The following is a 20,280-nucleotide window of genomic DNA, read 5'->3' as shown; positions in this document are numbered from 1 at the left end:
GCGTACTGTACTTAAATTTGTCATTAACTCACAGTCTCATCCATGCATTCCTTTGAATCAGTCAAGAGGCGTGTCCATAACAGATCCATGGGCGTGTCCTGCAGCTTGCTCCTCCTTCCCCGCAGGAAGTTCGACTTTGGCGGAGTTTGAGACGCGGCTGCTTGAGCGTCTCCGAGCGGCGGCGGAGATGAGTTAATGCGCGCTGCACATGCTGGATATTTCTGCTCAAATAAAGGGATTTCGTGAGAGTAATTTGACAACAGGAAGAAGAAGGAGGAGGAGAAGTCAAAATGCGTCTGTGGGTCGTCTCCAGCGGCTCGTAACGTCAGTGAAGTTTTGGGGAACATCATGGCAAACGTGAAAGTTGCCATTCGCGTCCGTCCTCTAAGCGCAAGGTAAAGTTCAAACTAAATCTGCAAATAATACAATAAAACAAACAATTACAACCTACTTGAGCTATGTTATAATTTTTACTAAGCACCATGCCTGCCTACCATGTCTATTTACTATGTGCTTCTTTACTATAATCTAATACAACTCTATAATGTGCGTCTAATTACGTGAAAAGGAAAAGTATCAATATTGTGTACGTAATTTCTTTTATTCTAGACTTTATTGTTCTGTTTTGCTGTTCTTTGTTAACCAACTGTTGAAAGCACATGGTGAGAGTTGACAACTGTGAGACGTGCAGATGTGACTAAGCTTTGAGCCTGTGTGTGTCATTGTAGAGAAATGTTAAACCAAAGGCAGCTGTTGTGGACTGTTTAAAAGTCTCTTGTGTGTGCTTATTCTTTAAAGGTGCACTGTGTAACTTTTCTGGTGGAGGGTCCAACAGCTGCTTGTCTTCAGGGATATGTGATTGCTTTGCCTGGGGATTGGGATGTTCCACTAAGTCATTAAACGTATTTATGAGACAAGTGATCAGTGCATTAAGAACTTTATTTTCTCACTATTAATACACCTGTAATTAAATAAATGCTAGATTAATTTTGTGCCATTCTGCGGAACTGTCACCCTCCACCATAAGAGTATCATAGTACACTTTGTAAAGTTTGTGGGAAGATCATTGCTGTTTTGCCATAGGTGCACAGATACATTAAATTGGGCAAGTCAAATACATATATATAAGGTGCGTTGTGCAACTACTTTGTTATTTCCTTACCTTGAACGTTCCACAGTATCACAATAAACTTGCATTTATTCAATTAAGGTGTTTTTTCTTACTCAAAAAGTCACCAGTTAAACCAGTTATTTGATGCTCAACCAGAAAAGTTGCACAGTGCACCTTTTAAATTATCCTAGTTTTAGTTTGATGAATGTAGTAAGACATACTCACATACATACATACTCTGGTTTGGCACTGGTTGACATTACTATTCCCTGTATAAATGTGCATTTGATGGTTTATTTGAAGGGCACAGGGACAAAACTGCAACAACTTTTCACTCTTTATATTTAGTAGATTTTTCATTTGTTGGTTGTCAATTGTAAGGTGTTGACTATTTAATTAATTTTGGGATGTTTTTTGTAGTTAAGACATGTTGTTTGCCCTCCATGGAGCCCCTTACTGTATTTTTAAGGCACCAAATTGCTCCAGTGTTTTTTTTTGTTTTGTTTGCAGGTCGAGTCCATCCAGTTGTTAGGAGGGCGTGTTTTGAAAGTGTTGTCAGTGCTAAGTTCATTGCAGCCGTTTGACAAAGCATTATATTGCACTGGACAATGAATCCCTAAACTGTTCTTTGCACTGTTTTGCATAACAATGGACTGTCTCCTACCTAGTGGTCAGTGCCATGCAATTGATGCAAATCCCCATTTCTGGATTTGGATGCTCTTGCTGTTCTGTTTCCCTTTTTAAGTTGACCAAAGGCTGTATTTTTAATGTGATTATTATTATAATTTTTTTTCAAAGTATTAAGGGCTGCTGGGTTACAGAGATAACACAGATTCCTCATTTTGCAAGGCATGGACTCTAAAATGTGCTGGTTTAGTTTTAGCTGGACAATAGGATTCAGTGTTTCTCTTTGATGTTTCTCGATTGTGGTTCAAAAATGACTAGTTGGACATTGCTTTGTCAATGAAGTCCAGTACCAAATTTTTGCATAAATGGATACATTTTTAGACCATCATTTAAACGTTGTCTCAGTTTGAACCTGGACTAAATAAGGACTAAACCAGGTAAGACATCATAAACAAACCAGAACAAATCTACATGTGCGCTATACTATGTAACGTTTGCTCTTCTAAAGGGAGCTGAGGTGTTTTTATTACTGAAAATACTTTGAAAACTTTGCTTTCTTACAGTAAACTGGTTCTGGACCTGCCATAAACTGTCATTGTCCCATCATCTGCTTGTCGTCTCCACCAGGGCGGATAAGTTTAATGCCATACTATGGAAAACTCCAGACCAAGTCAAATCTCTAAGGAAAAAAAAACACCCACCACCAGAATAAAAAGTAACCTTGTGCACCTTTTAAGCAGGTCTAAAAAAAAAAACTTCCTGCAGTTTGTGGTAGCTTACTTAAAATAACTGATCTATAGAGAATACAGATACACATGTGCAAAGTTCATGTCACTACCTCTTTGCAAAGCTAGTATTAAAACAGGTTTTCATGGCCTTTACTATTTTCCGTCTTTCAGCTCCTCTGCTCCCTGCGCTGGTGAGACCCTAAGATTGAAGGTTTGCGGTTTTGGGTTGGGCCAAAACTCAGGGTGGTAAAAGAACAACACATGTGGTACAGCGCAGCCAGACAGAGCGCCGGATACAACCATCTTCTCCAACACCACGAAACACAAAGCTTTTTCAGTCGTTATCACTCCAGGAGGTTACACAAATCTCCTTGTTGCTCCTTGTTGCTTTCCCCCCATATTGCTTCTTGTTTCACTCACATTGCATCAGATGGTCCAGCTGTGGAGGCGTACACAGAAGAGCTGACCCTGTTTTAGTCAAGCATGCGCAAAAAAATCAAACCGGCCCAAACTGCGCACTCATATGTCCTCATGCACGAGCTATGAGAGGACTCTGGAGAGTGGCGGCGGCTGTTTTAGTTTGAATTTGAAACTTGGTCAGTGGAGCTCGGCCGCAGCTTCATGGGGATTTCACGGGCCATACGCCAACACACAAAAACATGCATTGTGCTAACTGTCATGTGATGGCCCCAAGTGAAGAGGAGCAGCCTAAGTTAACTGGACGTGCTCTGAGATGTGTCAGCGAGTTTGAATTAAAAAATGCAGCATACCAGGACTGAGAAGAAATGAACCGGGACGAAACTTCAACTGCACTGGGACGACATCAAAAGCAGGATATAGCTCAAAACCAGATCTTTAATTCGGTCAGAAATAAGGACTAAACCACAAAAAGAAGCTTTAAACCAGGGCGTAACTACAAATAAAGGACTGAACCACTGAACCAAGACCATACAGGACAGAACCAGGTCTAAACAAAGTCAGATCTAGGCAAGGACGCATGGTCTTAACTGCCTTGTAATAACCTCAAGTGATGAGTCCATGCTTCAGTTATTTCCACAGATGTGAGAACTTACAAATAGATTCTGAAATCTGTACAGTAATGCATATACAGTACACAAAAGTATTCGTACCGCTGGACCGCAGTAAAATTGGTCAATTGGTTGCACTCAGGGAAAAAGGCTGAATACTACGTTTTTTAAATAAAAAATCTGAAAATCATGCACAATTTTCATTCTACTTCACAATTGTGTACCACTTTGTGTTGTACTTTCACAAAAAAATGCCAATACATGTAAATTTGTGGTGGTGACGTGACAAATGTGAAAAAGTTCAGAAACTAGCTTCATGATAACATGAACCAAGTCTTTCTTCTTCTTTTAACTAAAAACATATGTTCTAATCTCATTCCCATTGATTACATTTGCCTAATATGGTCATGTGTCATTGCTCCACAGGGAAAGTGCAGACGGAGGGCGGCTGGCCATCCAGGTCGAAGACAAGTACGTCAAGATCCGAAACCTAAAGGTTGGTATTGCTGTTTCACATTTAATTATATAAACATATTGCATTTAGAGAAAATAGATCATTGGCTTTCTTGCAATTGAAATGGGTGTCAGACCGAAAGCGTTGTTCATCCCGTCAAAGTCATTATCTGGACTTTACAAATACCGTTTTATAACACGGGCAGTATAAGACAGTGGCAAAAATGTCCATGTCCTAATAAACAAGTTATGATTTTCATAAATAATACAGTTTATTTGTAAATCTTCTCTATCTAAAAGCCTTCAGTTGTCATATATCAACCTTTAATTGGTGTAAAGTCTCAATATACAACAGAAATAATCGTGTGACTGGTTGACTAATCAGAAAAAATAATTGCCGCCTAGTCATCTTCCAAAAGTTGCAGCCCTAAATACCATACGCCTCAAGTTTGTCAGCAAAAATCGAGCTAACAACTACCAAAATGCTTGCGTCACACAACCTTACGTTGACAATCTATGAAATACAATTCCGTACGCAGGGCTCAATCATCCTACTGCTTTATATTGCGTTCGTGGCGTTGACACTGAAGACCGGGGCAGACGTGGGAGTAACTTTTATCAACCAGCAGGATGTTTACAGCCTCAGATCGGCCTCTTCCTTCGCTGTTGTTTATTGCTGGTGTCAAGCTCTCACTCACAGCAATGCACCACTGCGAAAACTCCATACCCTTCACTGCTCCTCGCGCTACCGCGGGACTCGATAAGCCAGTGCTATTTGTCAGTAAAGTGTGGAACGTCTTTAACTCACACTTTTGGAAACAGTTATTGGAACGTCTTTAACTCACACTTTTGGAAACAGTTATTGGAACTTCTTGGAGCGGTAAGATGATACTTTTACCAACGTGCTGCTGCGTCACGTGGCTGGATTTCTGTTTGTTTGCCTCCGGTCTCTCCACAAACACACAAATATAAAATAACAACATCATTTAGTTTTATATAGTAAACTGGATCCATTGATAAGCTCCAACCAGGGATAAACTGGGACAAACCGGAACAGAAACAAAATAAAAACTGATTTGATAGAAAGCCAAACTTGGACAAAACCAGATATCTATAGATCAGGGATAAAGTTTAGCCTTCTTTGGTGCTTTAAAGATGTTCATATCAAGACTACAACAAGGGCAAGTCAGATATGAGTTGAAAAATAGTTGCAGATCTCTGTGTTTATACTAGGGTTCATAGTAAACCGTGGCCGTGAGTTGGGGGAAGGGAGAGTCGGTTACAAATGATGTGACAGTGAAGAGCCACATCTGGCCTCCCTCTGCCGTGGAGACGCCTCAGGGAATCATCATTTATGGAAAGTGGGACAGTTTTGGAAAGGACTAGAACTAGAACGGGGAGGTTTTAAAAGTACAGTAAAAAGTTGTGTAATGAAATGAGATTGAAACGACTTAAAAGTGTGGAAAACAAGAGAAAACCGTTTGTAGTTGTAGTGAACATTTTCCTAACTTTGAGTTTGGTGGATTAAACCAATACAAGTGAAGTGTGACAAAGCACGGTTCTCCTCCTCTCCATTCTCCAATACTCCAATTTATTAGGATTATATTGACAGCAACAAAAATGACTGTTTGTTCTGCCTTTTCATTTACTTTCTCAGCACTTGTTGCACATCACCCACCGGTAGCTCTGACCTGGAACGCCCCGCGAGAACAACAGTTTTGGAGATGCTCTGACCTCTAACATGTTGTGGAACCATTCACAAAATACACTCATGCATTTAACAGCTCTGCCATGCACCCTGAATGAATCCTCGTCAAGTGCAAATGATGTGCTTGAGTAAGTCCAAAATCTGCTGCGCTGTGTTTTTTCTCTCGCTCATCGACACGCCGTAAGCAGAAAATTGTTTAGTGCATATTATGCATCGAGGCGGACGGCAAACAGTACGGACTGAATGCATTGTTAATGAATGGAAAGTGCTCACTGGTAAAACTACAGCTCGGGAGGATCATAAACAAAATCTATGACTTTGGCTTTCGTCCCTGGGATTTTAATAAATCCCTTTATATTCCCGTCTATTAGTTCCGTGTGTTTTCTGAAGTGGGACAATTATGGTGGTGTTTAGATGGTGCGCCTGGCTTTGTTGTTATATGATATGAAACTGGGTATTAAACTAATTAAAGGTGCACTTTTCTGGTGGAGGGTTGGCCACCTGCTTGTCTCCATGAAGATGTGACTGCTTTGTTTGGAATATATCACAGTATAGCAATAAATGTACCGGTATTTACAAGTGTGTTTATTGCTAAAGAATAACATGCGTTCATACTATGTGTGGAGACGAGCTGTGACCAAACTGTTCACCAGAAAAGTTACATACAAAGTTATTTTGCGTCTCTTTCAAGCGTGTTTCTGTTGTTCTTTCTCGTCGTAGCTGGATGGACGGGCAGACGGTGCGGTGGATTCAAGGGAGAAGCTCCAGGAGTTTGGTTTCGACTATTGCTTCTGGTCAGTGGAGCCCGCAGACCCACGCTATGCAACCCAAGAAGAGGTAACCGTTCCAGGGCATATTTTTCAATTGGAAGAAAAAAGTAAAGTTGTACTGGGTATTATACTGGATGTGTTGCTGCTTGAAGCAATGTGTCTCATGTGTCATGGGAGGTATAGTACATGCATCTTATTTTAATGTCATTTCAGATAAATATGACCATTCATAGATTTTGGTGTCAAATTCTATATATATTTAAATGCCAATATTTCACCATAATTTACATAATTGACTGTGGGGGAAAATAGCTATAAACTTATGTACATTTGTTTCTGCAAATGCAAAGTCTATTACCATATTTTCCGGGCTATAAGTTGCACCTTTTTTCATAGTTTTTGCCGGAATGCGACTTATACTTATATTTATACTAATATACTTATACTCCAGAGCAATTTATATGAGATATTATTTGTTTTCACACTTGCAATCTTATTTCATACTTCAGTGCAACTTATGTATATATTTTTTTTTCTTTTTTCTTTCTATTATGCATTTTTTGGCTGGTGCGACTTGTACTCCGGTGCGACTTATAGTCCTGAAAATACGGGTATGTGCTGATGACTTGGAATGTAATGAAACGACATGTAAACAAATGTTCTGGCAGGATTTTCATTCTTCCACACGCACTTGGGAAACCCCCAGTGTATTTCAGCCCACAACAAACACAACAGAGGGGCGTGTCGTGTATGTTTACACCGTCAGCTCCACCCGGGACAGAGTATCCCTCCATCTCTGAGTGTGGGCCCACTTTTCATGTTGTGATTCTGATTCAATGATTAGGTATCTGGCTTTGGCTCTGATCTGAGGGTGTTGCTGTGACTTAAGATGAAATGCAGATATAATTACGCTTGTTTGAAAGCTTGTAAGAAAAAAAAGTCTTGTAAAAAGTTTTGGAAATGTTTATAGTTTTGTGGAGCTTTTAGAGTTAATAATTAGCAATATGATTTGTGTCATTTATCTGTTATAAATGGCCATGTTTACATCACAGCAATACTGGTCAAACTTTGTTCATTCTGTTAACATTCTCAAATTGAATCACTAGAAGAGAAAAGAGACAATGACAATAAAAATAATAAAATAAATAAATAATAAGAATAAGAACAAAAATAAAAGACAATGAATAAAAAAATTAAAATAAAAGACAATGAATTAAAAAAAGACAAAGAATAAAAATAAAAGACAATGAAACTTCCCCATGTGTGGACAATAAAGGATTATCTTATCTTATTTTATACACAAAAAATGCGGAATCAAAGTGGGAGTTTCCTGGTTAGATAAAGGTCAATGAATATATAATGAATAAATACGTTTACATCATCAGTATGCATTATTGACAATTATAAGTTTGCACAATATAGGAAATGATTGCAATATGGCTGTTAAGTGCTGCGATAATATTATTGCAATATTTTATCATGCGATTTGACACTATGATATTGGTTGTATTAGAATAAATATGTACATACACAACTATGTCAAAATAAAAACTAAATGACTAAATGAGGGCTAATTAAGAAAAAAATCTGCCTTTTTCTAATGTTTTCATTCTCAGTACAGTGAAATTCTCAGACAAAACAACATCGATGATTAAAGTGCCATATCAATACTTTTTGCGATATGTTGTGCAGCCCTAATTATCTAATTATTAAGTATCAGGTATATAATGTTTCTAATTTGCTTTATTTTGAACACTATCTATTCCCAAGCAAAACTCACAGAAAACATGGGTAAAAAGCGCACATATCCAACATTTCTTGCCAACTTTCCGGCGCTCACTCTTGTTTTGCCCATCCTCTCTCTGCACGTTTGCCTCTGTTTGAATCCCGCTGTCGTCAGAGCTCTCATTGTTGGATGTTTGAGAAAGGCAGGGCTGTTCCTGCTGCCTACACGCTGCAAATCAACGCTCCACATCAACACTCCACATCGCACTCTGCCTAATTCTTCTCCCTATTTTCTGGCCCCAGCACTGGTCGCCTCTGTCCTCTGCAGAATTATGTCCAGTCAGTGTGGCCTGGTTGCTACAGACATTCCTTTGTTGACCCAGAGCGCAGAGAAAGAACGGCATTGTAGCCCCAAGCCGTAGCAGATTTAAATATGACCTCTTTTTCGTCAATAGAACCCAAATAATTGTCTCTTTAACACGGCCAGAGGGAAACGTGCACGTCATTTTGAACTCTTTATACGTTACAGTTGAGTCCTCGTAGGCGGCTCCTCACTGTAAAAGAATGAAAATGCATTCAGTGATTCAAGAACATAACGAGGAGTTCTTTTTTTAATTTTTTTTACACATAAGTGACCTTTCTCAAAGTTACATGCAAATTGCCGCCATCGTTCTGAACCCGCCATAGCTAAAAGTCAAAATAAACCCAATAAAAATGGAAAATAATTCTCTAAACTATTTCTGGCTACGGACAAACTCTATGCAAATTTAACACTATTCAATATAGACAGACCTACAATTTTGATCCTATACATGTTTCAATGATCAATTAAAAACGTTCCTTTGATCAGACAGTTCATATCTCCAACCGAAACAAGACACTCTTTGTAGCTTTTATTGAAATGAACGGATGCTCTAGCAATTTTGTTGGTCTCAAACGTTTCCCTGTGCTCCTCTAACATATTTTTTGCGTACCGTATTTTCCGGACTATAAGTGGCACCTTTTTTCATAGTTTTGACCCGGGTGCGACTTATATTCATACTTATACTATGGAGCGACTTATATGTGATTTTTATATGTTATTTTCACACTTGCAACCGCATTTCATACTCCAGTGCAACTTATATGTTTTTTCTTCTCTATTATGCATTTTTTGGGCTGGTGCGACTTATACTCCGGTGCGACTTATAGTCCAGAAAATACGTTATATAATATTCTTTCAGCCAAACTGTTTTGTGTTGAAGCACAGAGCATTTAGGAAAAGCAGTTGACCTTAAACCCTTGATGGTCAGCAGAGTTAAGTGAGTTAATGTAACATATGTTTAAACCAGACAAAACATATATTGTCACTTAAACAGTAAACGTTGAACGGCTTGGAGAGGATTAAATCGTTAACCCGGGGGCTGGTTTTATTCTTCCTTGTGTGAGACAGTTTGAATGACACTCCCGGGACGTACTGCTTTTGAAGGCAGATGTTTCAGGAGTTTGGTGAAGTAAGTTCATATGGCGCCATTTTAGTTAGTTTGAGTTGTAGTTTTGATGTATTTGATGAAGTCTAAATGTAGCTTATATGATATTGTAAGTTGGCACAAACGGGTCAGTGTTCATTTTATTGGATCATAGCACAAGTTATTGGATAAAATGTATTCATTAAAAGTTTTGACTTGGTTGGTTTTGAGTTGAAGACGTTGTACCTCGCATCCAAAAGGCTTTTTCAATTTACAACCTGTTCACGTCTATTTTATGAAATTCAATTAGGAAATTAATTCAACCGAGTCATCCTGGGTGATTAAACCATTGACTGTATATATTAAACTGACATTTTACTGGATTGTTTTCTGATTTTGTCGTGGTTGCTTCTAGCATTTACTGTATTTACCCCAGAACTAGGAACTTCTTGAATACCGGTATAAGAATTACACACAAAAAAATGCATTTCTTACTAACAGCTTCACTTTGGTAGCATTACTTATCATTACATGTTTTACAACCAGAGGGCTTCATGCCAGTGCAGTTTGGCCCGAGTAAAGTATGCAAAGCCCGAGACCCTTGGGACTCTTACTGAGCAGGAAAATGTTCAGTGTCTAAAAAAAAAAAAAAAAAAAAGTTGCAGTTGAATTCCCACACTTTAACCGCCTCATCACAAACCATTAAATTCATCAAATTGCTTTTATTAGAAAAACATTGCTTTTATTGTATGTTCAAATGCCATAATGGGGTCATATGGTGTTGCCAAAGTCAGGTTTTTCTCATGGTCATGGCTCGGAGCTACTTGAGATTCAAACACTTTTTATTCTCCTCGCTGTGTTTTGCCCTTGAGACGATTGGCTGCGCTGGTTTAGGGGAAACGCTATCTTAAACCTAACCTACCACACCGCCTCCCCCCAGGAACTCTCTCTCTCTCTCTCGCTCTCGCTCTCGCTCTCGCTCTCGCTCTCGCTCTCGCTCTCGCTCTCGCTCTCGCTCTCGCTCATATCTCCTTCTCCTTTTTGCTCTCTCTCTATTCCCTCTTGGTCCCACTCCCCTTTCTCTCTTGCTCCCTCTGTCTTTATCCCCATCTCACTCTTCTTCTTTCTTTCTTTCTTTCTCACTTTCCCTTTGTTTCTCCCCCTTGCCCTTTTTTGCATTCTTTCTTCATTTCTTTTTCACTATCAATTTGTTTCCCCCCCTCCCTCTTTTTTTTCTTTCTTTCTTTCTCTCTCTCATCCTCTCTCTGTCTTCCTAGTTTTTTCTCTCTTTCTCGCTCGCTCCCTCTCTTTCCCTCTCTCTCTGTCTTTGCTTTCTTCCTCTGTCCCTCTCTCCTTCACCCTCTCTTTCTCGCTCCCTTTCTCCCTTCCTCTCTCATCTATTGCCACTATTGGAACTGTGTGTCTGACTTTTCCATAAACTAAACTAGATGTTTCATTAATATTGTTGAAAAAAGAAACATATAATTATAATTGCAACAGATTTTGGATAAAGTCGTGTTTTAGAAAAGCAGAATAGTTCATTTCAGGTGTCGAGTTTGAACGGAGCCCATGGTTGGTAATTGCAGCCAGATGTTGTGTTTATGCAAATCTGTGGCACTTTAGTCTGAAATGCCCCCTTTGTTTTTGAGTGTTGGGCTAATAAATAAGTTTTTCCACTTGTGGGGATTTGGGATAGAGAACGAGACCAGCATTTATTTTGTTTTTGAATAAGAGTATAAAGTAAAGTACCTTCATTCAATTTACTTTAACACAGGGTAATAAAAGAAAGTAGAAACTGTAGAGGGTTGGGGCTAGTAGTAATAGCAATAGTAGATGTAGTTTTAGACGTTTATTGTGGGCCAAGTTCTTTTAGCATTACTACTTTCAACATCAATTTCTGCATCTTTTAACTATTTATCTCCTTGAAAATTACTACTTTCAAGTACGTTTACTTGAGTAGTTCCGCCTCTTCGTTTATAAACTAGACTGAAACTGAGTGGGACACAGTAGGTGGAGGAGGAGGGGTCCACGGAGCCTCTCCAGCCCCAAACCTGCTGCCAAACGCACAGCTGCCCCTCCAGGAGTCATCTATCTCCGGCAGATTTCAGAGCAAACACGTCACTGCTCTGGACTCAAACGTGCTCTTTTTTATTGTCTCGGGAGTCCAAATGCTGGGGGTTTTCTTGTTTCCTCCTCACTGTTCAACTCAATTTGGTTCCTTGTATGGCTGCAGAATTTATTGGAACGCCAGCCACAACCACAACACAGTTAAATAGTATTGCAATGATGGACTGGTTACTAAGCAAGTATCAATACTGACAAAATTGGCTTGGTGTTTTTTTAATAAACTGATCCTGTGATTGTGAACGTGTGTTCTTTGAAGCATAGTTCAGACTTTGGAGGAATACATTGGATAACATTTGTGTGTTAAATTTGCCCATCAGTTAGTTTATTGTCTATAAGGAATGGCACAATATAACATTTTAATGTTACAATTATTGTGAGAAGAAACATCATGATTTAGCAATTATTCACGATTACTGAGAACACGACCAAACAACAGTGCAATCGTTCATTATCTTTCATTTCTATTGTCTAACACTTAACTATTCCTCAATTTTATGACCAGTTTTATCAAATAAATAAAAATTAAGTCAATGTGACAGACGTAGATAAAATGTACTTTACATTCAGGTCGAGATTGATTTAAAAATAGTTAATTTTGCTTCAAAAATGGTCCCGATTATAATTTGTGAATTATTTTTTTGGTTCTTACAATTATACTGTAACCTGAATAATCACTAATATTAATTAACCTAATTATCTTGACATCCCTTTTGTCTATGTTAACAGTAAAAGTCATTTATTTGTTCATCAGAAACTATAAAATTAGTAAGATATTAGACTGTGGACAAATAGAAAACATTCTTAGTGGTTTATTATTAATGACTGACGCACTGAGTAAAAATAAAATGACAAAAATGAAACCAAGAATAAATATGAGCAAAGAAAGTCTTACTAAATCTTTTTGTAATGTCACGCAGCCAAACATGCAGCGTTTTATAACAGAAATTATGGCAGAAACAAACGTTGGTCTCGTCTCCCCTCACTTTTTATTGTTTATTACGTTTAATTGCGCTCCCAGTCACACCCAGTGTTTCTTGGTCTGTGTGTCAGTGGAAGAATAGTCTCTCTGTGATGGATTGGAGGAGGAATCGTCTTCAAATGCACGTGAGAATGCAGCCCCCCCCCTCTCCCCTCACACACGCGTGGCCTGGTTCACATTAACTACACACAGACACAATATAAGTACATGCTGTCGACAGAGAAATATGAGACCGGACCGTTCGCACCCGGCCACAGCACCTGGGAATTGTGTTTTACTGAAGGGACCAAAATATATATAAGAGGTGGGAGAAGGGAGATGGGGGAGGGCAGCATGATAAATGTCACACCATCAACAAAGGTAGTGAAGGTTTGGCAAAGATGGTCTTAAATGTGATCGTGCTGAATTATTAGAGTCGTGATTTGGGCAAATTTCATCAATCATATCAAAGGAAACCATTAGGTCCTAGATTGTAAGGCTATAACGGTTATTCCACTAATTGTGACTAGTCAATTATGAAAAATAACGTTGTTGTGTTTTTATTATCTGTACAAACTCTTAAAATAAAATTAAATCATCTTTTTTTTTTATATAACAAGGTGGCATTATTAAATGAAAACAATTTCTGAATTTCATCAACAATGCACATTGTAAATTGGTAAATATTCTCTATCTAGAAGCTTTCAGTCACCAACCTTGTTTCAACCCTGTTTCAATCTTTATTCGATTCATAATGTATTTAAAAAGTGTCAATGTACAATCGAAATTGTTTGATCAGTCGACTAATCTAAAAAAAAGAAAAGAAACGCTGACTAGTCGACTACCAAAATAATCATAGTTTCAGACATTTATAGGCATATTATTAGTATTAACAATTATTTAACATCGGTTTTGCCTGTTAAAATTAAAAATAAAATGCACAATTTAACTCAAAGCTAAGATAGATTTATTATTTGGGGAAAACTCAATTTTGTTTGTCTAATGAGCTTAATAACAGCTCATTAACTGCATTTACTCAACAATTATACGGTAGTGGAAGCAAAATGCCGATATCCCTGAATTTTGTCATGCTGTCAATGACTATAAAGACAATAAGGACAAAACATATGCTTCTGAATACTATAGCAATATTACATTTGAAAGTCCATTGTCTGGTGAACATTGGCCCCTTTGCATCGTACATGTTCTCCCCTGGTCCCAGCTCTGGAGAAGACATTTCCAGCCCACTCTGAGTCCTCCTGCTCCACTCTAAGTTTCCTCTATAAATGTGCAGTGTGTAGAAGCCGCTGTCCCGCTGGTCCTGATAAGGCTCTTCTTATTTGTTTAAAGTCTAGCCTTCACCCAGCTCTGCATGCAGGGCAGAGGTGGGTAAAGTGTCCACAAATGTTCAACTATCAAGAGTATCGTTCATTTAATCAAGTAAGGAAACATTAATAGAAATCAGAGCAGCAGTTTGGATCGGAAAAAAGTCAAAAGAAAAAATTTATGCTGTTTTCAGACAAAACAACTAAAATAATGCACAAATATAGATATTTCCAAAACATACAGGTTTGGTAACGGATAAAAGTACTTAGTCTTTAAAGTATGGCTATCTAAATATTAGTCAAGTAATAAACTGCTCTTAAAAGTACATTTTAAATGACTCATTACTTAGTGTTGTATAAAATTCACTGTCTCTTTTTGTTTTCTTTGTGTCTCTATTTTCCTCTTATTCCCATGTATTGTCTCTCTCTCGGTCTGTGTCTCTATCTCTATCTCTATCTCTCTAGATAATTTGACCTACAAATTCTGTCCAAGTGTGACAAATGAGCGCACCGTTGAACTCCGGCCGGCTCCCTTCCTCTGCGTCTCCCAATTTACTGCATGTGATTCCGGTGCCTGTCTCTGACCTCTTCCCTCTCGCTTTGCCTTCGATTTGCGGGTCAGCTCTCTTGTAATCGCCCCCACAAGATGCCCGGACGAGACATCTTCTCCAATGACACTTTTTTCCTAAACAAGAGAATTTGCTTTTAGCTCAAGGCCTGGCGGATTTGTTTTCGTAACCCATTTTGGAGAAGCGTGGGACAGGAACTGCGTGACCCTGTCTGTCATATCTGCAGCTGCAAATGCTTTTTTTTCCCCAACACATTTTTGTCATTGAGCGACCAATTTGGAAAAAGTACATTTTCAAGAAAAGAATGACTCAATTGCTATTTTGTTCAACTGTACGTCTTTTTATTAGTTCTGTAACTGGCAACTGTACAGGTTATCCACCAGCTGAAGCTCACACTGAGAAGTTGTTAATGGGAAGATAGTTTGGCTGTGCAATTAATTAAACTTTAATCAGGGATTAGATTCAGTCATTTCTAATTGTCAATGATCAGCTTGAGCCTTTTAGGTCTGCAGCCAATCCTCTGTCAGTAAAAGCGTGAGATTTGAAGCAGGGTTCAGACAGAAGAAATTTGACTATGTTTTGTGTTAAATGGCAAAACGATTAAAAGTCTAGCATTTATATTTAAAAAAATATATTATTGAATGCCATTTTTCTTTATTTTTACAAAATGTGATTGCTCGGTCAAAAATCCTGTTTTTTTATATTGTTTTTTCATATTGACCAGCTCCAGCAAACAGTTATTATCATGAATACATGATGTCAAATATCAGTGAATTAGTTATATTAGTTGTAGTGTTATTACTGGTAGTTGTCTCATTTATTGCAGTAGTTAGTACTAGTAGAATAGTAGTGGTAGTGTAGTAGTAGTGGCAGTATTACTTTGATGAAGCTTTTCTTACCCAAGACACGCAAGCAATTTCTCAAAACAAACAAACAAAAAATAATTGTAGGTGGAGTTTAGGATGAAGAGTTGAAGTAGAAGTAGGTGTATTTGTATAGTAGATGGCCGAGGTATCAGTAGAAGTATTATAGTAGTAGTAAAGCAGTAACGCTACAAGCAAAGCTACTGATTTAAACTGTAATTTAATAATAAGACTTTTGTTATCTATTTATACCTCTGCTTTGGTAAAAATAGTCAAGGCTGTTACTTTTACTTCTACTTTAGTAAAACAATTTAGAAATAAGTACGGTATGTTGTCTTTATGAATATGCAGTGATACTTCTGTTACCTCTTTACTCGGACCTAAATTGTGGTCTCACTTGTTACGTCAGCCCAGCAGCAGTTACAGTTCCAGCCTTTTAAATGTGGCAAAGTGCTTCATGTTGTTTTATGGACATCTGCCATCGCCCCTGACAACGCCGACACACAGTACATGGGCCAATCCATGTACAACCAGCGAGTCCTATTTTCCAAAGCCAGTGATTACAGGCCTTACATCATTACATCATTACATATGCATTACAACATTTGTTTTGCACCCCGCACGCCTCCTCATATCACTCTACTTTCTCCTACGTCAATGCTAATACTTTCTAACATTACCAATCGACTTCTTCCACTTTCTCTTGTCGCCATTGTGGCCAAAGCCAAAATCCAGTTAAGGAAAATTGAGAGCAGTTTTAAAGTGTGCTGTATTTGTCATGGCTTAGGTCTCGAAGCCATAAAAAAGTTTGCGTCTCTATTTGTTTGTTGTTCGTACAGCTATTGTGCATAATGATTGTTATTTTAGGAGGTATTTCAACTAATTTAGGAGCAGACAATATATTAAGTAAGGATAAACTGCAGCATTAGTTCGTTACACTGTCAAAATGAAATGCACTCTCTGGCCTCGCTGCAATGAAGGTGCCTGGGTTCAATGTCTTAGTCGACCAACATTTTTATCTTGTTATTTCATTTGGATTAAAAAGATTTATGCACAACAGTAGAAAGTATATAGCTTGGAGTGAGTTTTGCCCGAGCGACAAGACAGTTTAATTTCCCTTTTCACTCATAAAAATGCAATTTATTTACAATAATCGATCAACGAATTGATTTATTTGACTTCAGCCATTTCGGACAGAGTGAGGCTTATACTGTGAATAATAACGCCTTACACTTATGGCCCACACACATTTATTATTCATTCATTTCACACTGGGTGGTGCTTTTGTAGCTGCCTTGGGGTAGACTGATGGGAGCGAGGCCACCAATGTGTGTCATCGACCACCACCAGTCACTCTCTCGCACACCACATTCATGCTGGGCAATGTGGGTGAAGTGTCTTGCCTAAGGTCACAATGTTCTCCTTGTGTCCCCCATCAAGCTAAGGATGTAGAATTGGCAAAATCTTCCAGTTAATGTACTCCTGACCAAGCTTTGCTCAAAATCTTGAGATGGCCCCTGGGCACTACGCTGTGGTTTCTCTTTACTTTTTAATGGCACTAAATGACTGCAGAAGACTATATCCCCCGCAGGGCCAATAAAATACCTCAACCTTAAATGATTACACTTCGATAGACATCTACTGTTGCTCGACTTTATCTGCTTTACCTCCTGCATCGCCGTCCTTTGCCACATTTGTCAGCGACTGTGTGAATCCGACCTCCATTTCGCGCCAAAAGAAAAAGTCTATATTTTGCCTTTCCTCTTTCATTGTTGTAAAGTTTGTTTAGCCTCCTTCTCCAAGAGGGAAGTGGACTCTTAGGTCTTTGTTGCGGTTTTAGATGCAGTTTCCTTCACAGTTTATAGGGCGGGCACAGACTCAATGCCAGATGCACCTTGGCCTCTTGCACGTGCGGAGAATTATTTTATTTTTTTCCCCCGACAAGGTCTTTGTGTTAATGAACGTGTTTAGTCTGCACCTCCAGTGGATTTTTAACCTCTCTCCTTCAATCTAAAATGAGACGCAGCCACTTTGTCTTGAGGCTGTTTTCGTCCTGCTCCATTTGATATTGGAGTATTTTATCATTCCCACAATGCACTCTGGCCCTTACCTCACCTTCTTTGTGGCTTCAGGGTGCCACAAACAGGGAAAGTACAGACAGATGATCCATATTAAGGTCTAATTTCAGTGGCTTTGGCTCCAGTGTATTGGAACTAATTTTGTATGACATTAGTTCTATAGTATTTTTTGCATGCTGTTAGAATACGGAAAGGACTGTAAATGTGTAGAATAGCAGAATTGTCCAACTTTGTGACTTTGTAAAGTGTAAGTGTCAGCAGCTGAAAGGTATCTCAAATCAAAATCACTCAAATAACTTGGGCTGTAGTCGACTGAAGACATTCTTGGTCGACTAAAGACATACTCTGTGCATTAATTAGTCGATTCAAGCTGTAGGTTGGTCGCGAGCGCACGAAACTAGTCAGTATCTGTTTGAGCTGGCCGTGCATCTGACACAAACTGCACTCACAAGACGCGACGACGCATTCAGAACATTCAAGTATAAGTCTTCATATGTAGAAAAGTAGATTCAATTTACGATTCACTGCCAGATCTCGAGTGCACCTTTCCTTTCGGGCTGTGGCGCATATAAATCCTTATTGTCCCAATCAAATAAAAAGGTTGACTACAAATTTTGGTCGACTAAGACTCCATTGGCAGATTAATCTATATACCGTCCTCCAGTGGACAAAGGCACTGGCTCTACCTTGCAGTGCTGTTATTGAGTTCCCGGACCTACTTAAACCAGTAATCTTCCAGTTTATGGGTAAATGCTCTATTCATTAAGTTATCCATGGGACATTGGTTAAGAGTCAAATATTATGGTTCGAATCCTTAATTGTTTGGAGATGGCAAAGCTAAAAGAATGTTGTTTTGATACGATATAACATTATCTACTATAAAAGTGTATATGACAGGCTAGACAACACATTGCGCTACAACACGGTGAACATTTAACAACTTTTTTTTGCCTATTTTTCCCCAATTTAACAATTTTGGGGACGTTTACAAATGCTACTTCCTGGTTGGACAGATGTGACAGAGGTAGAGGTAATTCCACAACTTTTACCTAGCAACCATATTGTAAACAAGGGCCAACATCCATGTATTTACACAATAGTTATGATTTGACAAATAATACCACTTCACAACAATCATTTAACAAAGTAAATGTCATATACCTTTATTTTGTTAAATGATTGTTTAAATTAGTCGTGTGTAAATTGTCCCTGCATTTTGGATGGGATGTCGCTTTTTAATGACAGAGGGATTCTGTTTTTGAACTCAGCACTTTGTTTTTCAAATTTTATTTGCAAACTGCCCCTTGACTGATGCAAAAATATGATAAATATTCACAGCAGGTACTTTCTCAACTAAACAAAGTTATAATTAGAAAAACACGAGGACCTGTCATGTGCACTTTAAGTCACTACTACAACAATCCTGTGACTGGTTCCAAAAGCATGATTTAATCAAAAAGACAAAAGAATTTAATTCCATGTTTTCCAGTTGTAAGTTACTTTGACAAAACCACAATGCTCCTCTCCACACTGGACATGTTGGGAAAGTGTTTCAGTGCTTTGACAAAGTAGCAATAACGGAGATTCAAGTTCAAAGCTGGAGACAATTGAAGTGCAGTTCCTTTTTGTGGCGAGCCTTTGAGACCTCTTCCATATTGTTGCCCCTGCAGAGACACTTTTACAGGGTCAACTTTAACTGGAGTGGTATTGATTCTTTGTTTGGGGCCGTGGAGGTGTTAGTGTCTGTTTTCCACTGGTCGGATGAGGACAAGACTGAGGAGGCGCTGCTTTTGTCTTTAGTCTTTGAGGTCCCATTCACGGGACAAAGCGGGGGGCAGAGGCTTGTGGTCTCTTCTGCAATAGACGGCACACGTTGGCATTTGTAGACTCGCTGCAATTTATGGCTCTTATGTAAGCTTAAGTTTGTTCTTGGTAAATTGAAACAGTTTTCTTTATATTTCACACTTTTACAGGACAAATATTGTTCCCTGTGCTCATAAAGCCTGTACACATCCAATAGTGTTACCAATATATGTTAAATAAATTACGGTACTGCAAACTAATGCAAATTGTGTTCATCTAAAATCTAGGATCGAATCTAGACTCTCATTTGAACAAAAATATCGGTTTTGGGGAAAAAATACCTTAAATAGGACACAATTGGACAGTTTCTGAATTGTTTTAGAATTGTATTGCTCTAAATCAGAAACTACTACAATTATACATTCTATTTTCTAGTCCAAAATGTTTTTATAACCATTGTGGCTTTGAAATATTGTTTGAGTCTTGACTCTTAGCTTCACAATCGAGATTGAAATATGGTGATTACCCAATTGTTAAAATCAATCAGCACCTTCTTTCTCCACATTTTATTAACAACAAATATACACAGTACATTTTTTTCCTACACCCAAAAAAAGAAAAAAAAAAAGAAAAGTTCTTTATCCTCAGAGGAAAACATCTTTCTGTGCCTTGAAATAACAGTGTGCTGAGCGTCACTGGCCCGGTGCCCCAGAGGTGATTTATGAGGTTGTTGCCTCCGACAGCGACTGGTGGAGCACTTTTACTCGCGGCACATGGCAGGAGCCCCCCGTGGCTGACTGGAACATACAGTTAACTGTAAGAACAGATTTAAAATGTGCTGGCTTGCATCCTATTGTGAACAGCGCAGTTTGTCCTGAATCAATGCAATACTGAATGCTTAAATTGCAACACTTTCCACACTTTTTTAAGCACTTTGCCACATTTAAAAGGCTCGAACT

The 20,280-nt window shown here is 38.6% G+C and overlaps 1 protein-coding gene across 1 annotated transcript in view; it reads left to right on the top strand.

Moving 5' to 3' along the window:
* The first annotated feature begins 280 nt into the window (after positions 1–280).
* stard9 (StAR-related lipid transfer (START) domain containing 9) overlaps positions 281–20,280 on the top strand; it is a 63,165-nt gene continuing 43,165 nt past the window's right edge. Inside the window, exons 1-3 of the mRNA XM_072458203.1 lie at positions 281–395; positions 3,921–3,990; positions 6,376–6,492. Coding sequence (XP_072314304.1) covers positions 349–395; positions 3,921–3,990; positions 6,376–6,492 — 234 coding nt within the window. The 5' untranslated portion in view covers positions 281–348. The remainder of the gene's footprint in view (positions 396–3,920; positions 3,991–6,375; positions 6,493–20,280) is intronic.

This window comes from Eucyclogobius newberryi, unplaced genomic scaffold (assembly GCF_026437365.1).
Source record: "Eucyclogobius newberryi isolate DKJ021-1_F unplaced genomic scaffold, fEucNew1.0.hap1 SCAF_21, whole genome shotgun sequence".
NCBI classification, from domain to species: Eukaryota; Metazoa; Chordata; class Actinopteri; order Gobiiformes; family Gobiidae; genus Eucyclogobius; species Eucyclogobius newberryi.
Note: the sequence above shows the minus strand (reverse complement) of the source record. Positions and strands in the feature narration are given on the sequence as shown.